The sequence below is a fragment of the Cibotium barometz genome, chromosome 46 (assembly GCF_041138505.1).
Source record: "Cibotium barometz isolate CiBa-2024 chromosome 46, ASM4113850v1, whole genome shotgun sequence".
Taxonomy (NCBI): domain Eukaryota; kingdom Viridiplantae; phylum Streptophyta; class Polypodiopsida; order Cyatheales; family Cibotiaceae; genus Cibotium; species Cibotium barometz.
Genome location: NC_141091.1, coordinates 26,298,339 through 26,304,147, shown reverse-complemented (window position 1 = coordinate 26,304,147; position 5,809 = coordinate 26,298,339). Strand labels below are relative to the sequence as shown.

General features: G+C 41.5%; 1 protein-coding gene across 6 annotated transcripts in view; it reads right to left on the bottom strand.

Moving 5' to 3' along the window:
- Positions 1 to 2,697: 2,697 nt before the first annotated feature.
- Positions 2,698 to 5,809, bottom strand: part of LOC147612072 (uncharacterized) — a 4,323-nt gene continuing 1,211 nt past the window's right edge. Inside the window, exons 1-10 of one of the 6 annotated variants that reach the window (XM_086783920.1) lie at positions 5,788 to 5,809; positions 5,613 to 5,638; positions 5,456 to 5,486; positions 5,115 to 5,202; positions 4,877 to 5,022; positions 4,484 to 4,528; positions 4,185 to 4,288; positions 3,871 to 4,067; positions 3,411 to 3,707; positions 2,698 to 3,287 (exon numbers count right to left, since the gene is read on the bottom strand). The exon at positions 5,788 to 5,809 is cut by the window's right edge and continues 1,195 nt beyond it. In XM_086783920.1, coding sequence (XP_086640046.1) covers positions 2,892 to 3,287; positions 3,411 to 3,707; positions 3,871 to 4,067; positions 4,185 to 4,288; positions 4,484 to 4,528; positions 4,877 to 5,022; positions 5,115 to 5,202; positions 5,456 to 5,486; positions 5,613 to 5,638; positions 5,788 to 5,809 — 1,352 coding nt within the window. In that variant the 3' untranslated portion in view covers positions 2,698 to 2,891. Of the gene's footprint in view, positions 3,288 to 3,410; positions 3,708 to 3,870; positions 4,086 to 4,184; positions 4,289 to 4,483; positions 4,529 to 4,876; positions 5,023 to 5,114; positions 5,203 to 5,455; positions 5,487 to 5,612; positions 5,639 to 5,787 lie in introns of all 6 variants that reach the window. The other 5 variants (XM_086783919.1, XM_086783921.1, XM_086783923.1 and 2 more) reach the window with 5 other exon arrangements.

The window sequence follows — 5,809 nt, the reverse complement described above, 5'->3', positions numbered from 1 at the left end:
AAGAAAGGACTTGTTAGGTAAATGTCAAAGAAAGCAGCAGAAGAGTCAAAGAAAGCAATTATATCCTTGAAAAAGTAGTGATCTTGACTCCCCAAGAAATGGCTTATCAAGTAAATGTCAAAGAAAGCAACCAAAGAGTCAAAGAAAGCAGATATATTCGAGAGATCCTTATATTAGAGAAGTACACCCACACAAGGTATTACAACCCTTAGGCAACACGTAGGACAAATACACACCAATATGCAAAATTTACATGCTAGTAATGTGTGGGACATGTGGACGTTACGTGGGAAAACCAATGGCGACATACTATTGCACATCATCACATATAATAATAGGTGTGAATGGGTGACAGTTGTGGGTGACAGTTGTAAGCTAAAGAACAAAGGGTGTGTGAGTATGGGGTAGTAAATAAGGTACACACTCGACGTCTCAAGTCACTGGTATATATAATGGTTGGGTGATTAACCAAGGTATGCCAAGCTAGGTTTATTTTAGCTACTTTTAAGTTCTTCTCTCATGTTTTTTACACGAGGCTAAATTCAAAGGGCTAGATCTCCTTGCATGGAGGCTTGACACACAGGGACACCTTTTGCCCATTGTCCCATGCACATCACCTACATATTTCACTATGGGCATCACAATTTTTTTACTTCTCGTATCTCACGTCACACTAAACACATGCACCTGCAAATAACCTCATCAATGCCAACTCTTTAGGTGCATCTCTAGATAGACGAACCATGGTGGACATATTACGCCTTGCCCATGGTACAACCCATTGCCTAGAGAACCCTTGACCTTGCAAGTACCTTCTTGCGCTTCCATGCCTATGTCCTTTGCTTCAACTCCAATTCACCACCAACAACAAAACCGCATCCTAGTCGCCAACATATTTCAAGTATACGACCCATCTCTAGGCATCACGCTATGAGATCTAGCATAATACCTAGTCACACCAAGGTATCCCACTACCTATGCTCATCATTCCATGGAATCCTAACACTCATTCTGCCAAACATAGGGTGCAAACCAATTCTACCAACTACCTTATGTTAAAGGATCCACCACTTCCATACCTAATAAAGGCTCGACATAAAGAACCTCTACGTCACCTATCACTTTCCATGCTATCTTGACAAGATGCCTACCGTCAAGGCTACCCAAAGATGCCCATCTCCTTACCCTTCTATCATATGAATGTGGATTGATACTTAATCTTGACCGTCGACTCCATGGCATATTCTAGAACATCCACACCATCCACTTCTCTACAACAGCTTCACCATGGACTTGTGTGACAACACGAAGCCACGATCACCATTCGAGACAAGGTATGTTAAACCACTCAATTGATCATGGTTTCGCCTACCCAACCTACTGTAAGACCATTGCCATTTTAACGGTGTTGGAATATTTAAAGCAACCTTACTATGATTTTATCGACTTCGTATGAAAATTAGTCACTTGTGTATAAATCACTTTTGACAATAAGCAATACACAATCATTTCCAAGTCTTACCATTTACTTCGTTTTCCTATTCTTCCTTTTAAGGATTCTTTGAAAGGAAGGGTTGTGCATTTAACTCCCAATTAGCTTTTCCTTGCGAGCTTGATGCATCAATGATCTCTTGAAGATGAAGAGTTTGGAGCCTTGTAGATATAACCCCACATGTATCAATTCTCTCTTGAAGATCAAGACCTTGGTGAAAGTCTAGATCACAATACACCTCGATGTCAAAAAGCACTAGAACAAAGAGACTAGGAGAAAAGCCTCCCCACATATGATCCTTCAAGAGGTAAACATCCTTACAATTCCATTTTCATCCTTTGGATAAAAGCCCAAAAGCAATTTATTTTCCTACATCTCTCGTACATAAAATCCTCCACCAACCACTCAACCCAAAAAAGCCATGGGTCAAAAGACAATTGAATGTTCTATCTAGGCATGTTCTTAAAGCAACACTGGAATAATTTTTTTAAAAAAATTGAAGTTTTTGGTACAATTTTTTTCAAGTATCTTCTTTTTTCTTTAATGCAAGAGTGGGTATTAAAATTGGCTTTTCCCTCTTGGTAGATTCGAACCCAAGGCCCTCTATATTTGATTAGAAAGGCCCAGAGCAGCTAGGGTAGAACCATCATTGCCTGTTTTTGGGCTTTTTGGCTGTCAAATACGACCATGAGTTCAACATATCCATCAAAATAGTGAGATATGATAGAGAGTTGCCTTGCAACATCTCGTCTCTACCACCAGATTCACATTGAAGGGTGGTCCTAGGCTTCAAAAATCATCCCTAGATGCACTCTCATGTGGAATCACCCCTAGATGCACTCTCTTATGTGGCATATATCCTACCCTAGAGTTCCACACTTTCACAAAACCACATCTTCAATAGTAGGATCACATAAGAAGCATCTTGTCTATATGCATGGACAAGGCCTTGGCCTCTGTAAGACTTTATGCATTGGCATCCTAGCAGGACCAGAAGCACTAACTCATGCATGTACATGGCAAATTGTAATAACAAAATTCGTAATTATGACGTCATCGTCTAACAAAAAGGCATTTGATCTCTAGGTGTCTATATGCATGGACAAGGCCTTGGCCTCTATGAGTCTATGCATTGGCATCCTAGCAGGACCAGAAGCACACACACACACACACATACACATGACACATGCATGTACATGTTCATGAAAAAAAATGAGTTCAATTCAATCTGTTGAGTGGACGTGGCAGGAGACTTTCCAGTGCAAATAGTGCAACACCGTTGTGTTGTATAAGTTGTTGCTGGGAGGACCCATTTTTCAAGCTTTTTCTCATCTATGTTTGTTTAAACTCAGAATCCCATTTGGACCTCTTGGAGCTCAGGCACAAGCCAAGGAACTCCTCAACCCCATCTTGCTTGCTTTTGATTCAGGGAAGACGCAAGGAGATCTGAGACTGGGCTCTTGATTAGTAGTGAAGGATTAGAGCTGGTTGAGAGGTAGCTGAGTCCTGTTTTGTGGAGCCATTGTGGGAATGTGAATCCTTGTTGTTGTTGGGGTGAGAATCCTGATGATGCTGCAGCTGCATGCATTAGAGATGATGATGGTGATGGTGATTGTGATGAAGATGAAGATGAAGATGATGCAGCTGCTGGTGCAAGTTGTTGGACTTGCCATGCCCACCCACCAGCTGCAAGAGGAGGAGGAGGAAGCTCAACAGGTATCATTGGGCTCACCAACGAAGTGAAACCCTTCGCTGCTTGTTGCTCTTTACTTGTGTCAGTGGTAAGCCCAGAAAGCTGCAGCCAAAACAGTCTCAATTCAGTAGCTAATCAGTCACTTAGCCCTTCTGATAAGCATTGTAACAAAGGAGGCAAAGTACATTAATCAGCAATATGCCAGGGCTTTAGAGATCCAATTACCTTGAAGCTTGAGCTGGTCTCATTGACTACACAGGTTCTACTGCCACTCAATAGTTGGCTTGTGGAAATCTGTGTTTTTTGAACTGCTGGGAATGATATTGCAGAGCCTTTTCTCTCCACCTCACAGTGCATGTGACTTTGTTGGCCTAGCATTAAGGAAGCCTGCCTTCCATGTGTGTCCTTTAAAAACTTACTCTCTCGACAGAAAGGCGGACTCCCCATTTCCTGAAGTGAGAGTTTATAGAGCTGCTTTAATCCATCACATGATCCCTCCACATGTTGAATGCCATCTCCAATCTGTTTCACCACACGAGAGGATCAGGCTACACAATTGATCATGCAATGCTAAGAGAATGCAATCAAAAAATGTGTGCTAGCCTTCAAGGGCCATTAAAAACATGAGGAAGCATGTGAAAATCAGTCGGAGCCTAGAGGGAAGGAAGGAGGAGAGAAGTAGTACCTGCCCCATAACATTAAGACTCTCATGTTGTTTCAACACAGGCCAGGGTGACCCAATATTTTGTGACCCCTGGCCAAGGGGTGAGGGGGGGTTGTACCGAGAATGCTTTGCACCCAAGTTTCTTGCTTCTTCAGATTGCAAGCTTCCTTGATGGCTTGGAGATGTTCCAAGGCTCAGCTCCAAGTTCTGCTCAACTACTGCATAGGGCATTTCTCCTTCATAAGAACATAATCCATGGCACATAAAAACCTCTAGGGATAAGGCATTCATGTAGGATAGATCAAGATGTTTGTAGTAGGCTAAGCGTGACTCACCATCACCTATGGACTCCCTAATGAGCTTTTGTTCATAAAGACTAGGATCAAAGTTTGTGACTGCCTCCCTCCCATTGCATTGAATTGCAGCTTCATCATATGCCCTGTCAGTCAAAACCAAGGGAATAGAATGCTGTCATTTGACTATGTAGTCGGGGAAATGTCGTCGTTGCTATGAGTTCAGCACCTCCAACTCCATGCAAACTTCTACACCATCATGTGAGAGCGAATAACCATGCATCTTATTGCACTCAGCCATATAGTTCATAAGATTTAAAATATGTAAATGGCAAACAAACCTTGCAGCTTCCACTTCACTATCAAACAGTCCCAAATATGTATACCTGGCAAACAGGCAGGCAGTTACAACGCCACATTGACAAACTTTCATGTTTGCAGGCTAAAACTGAGTTATGGCATGTATCTTGATGATCAAAAGGCATTGATCTAATGGGAGAGCAATGGCATTCATCATCATCAATGGTCATAGGTTGAGATTTGGTACATGAGCATGTGAACTCCAACCTTAACAAATGTGAGGATTTAATCGATCACGTTTAACATAATATTGACCTTAATTACACTAGATAAAACACGGTTCAAAAAGATCATGAAAGCACATATATTTTGTGTTGCATAGCCAAAACATATCATTACTACAAAGTGTAAGTAGTTATGAGAGAGTGGCATACTTTTTACCAAGAAACTGGCCCATCCTTGCTTCCCATCTTCCACATTTGTGCAATGTCACACCTCTAAATCTCGAGCTTCCACGCGAAAATCCCATGCTTTGGCGCCTTAAAACGTGCACAAACTCCTCCTTGGTGAGAGCGCTCATCTGCAAAGGCCAACATGTTCTTACACATCTTCACTAAACCCTACACATTGCAGTGAAGTGTTGATGCTTGAAGAGGCTCTTATGTGCCATACCTGCTTAATTTCATCTTCGTAGTCACTAAGGTTGAAGTTAATGTCTGCATCTAACCCTCTGAACTTAATGGCTGCTCTATCATAAGCCCTGCAAAGTTCCAATCAATATCCATGAGGATTGACATTGATATGGCTAATGATAGCCCTTTGTACTTTCTCTTACTCCCATTTGTTAATGGTTATATTGACTTGAGATGTGTGTGTGTGTGTGTGTGTGTTGGAGGGAAAAGGAAAAGAGAAAAAAGGGGGGAGGGGGAGGGGGCGCAAACTGGTGCCTTTGCATTCAATATTCAATATAATACTTTATTAGAAATGTTAGGAAAAATATTAAGTAGGGCTACCTTGCTGCAGAATGAGCTGTGTCAAAGCCACCTGCAAATAATCAATCAATTTAATTACTTTATGCTGAGAACCCATCTAAGAGGTCTATGAAGGCTTGCAAAGATTCAGGTTCTTTAAAATCCAAAATGGCATGCACAAAATTTTCCTTGGACTTACCAAGGTAGACTTGTTTGCCAGTGTCCCTGCACATTAAGAGGGATAGAAAGATCCAAGGAAAGTTAGAAGAGATCCTCGAGGGTTAACTTAACCCATAGTATGATGAAGAAAAACAAATATAAATGGCAATCAATCTTAATGGTGGCAAGATTGGTTTAAGGAGGGATTTAGTTACCAGATATGGGATTCCCATCTTC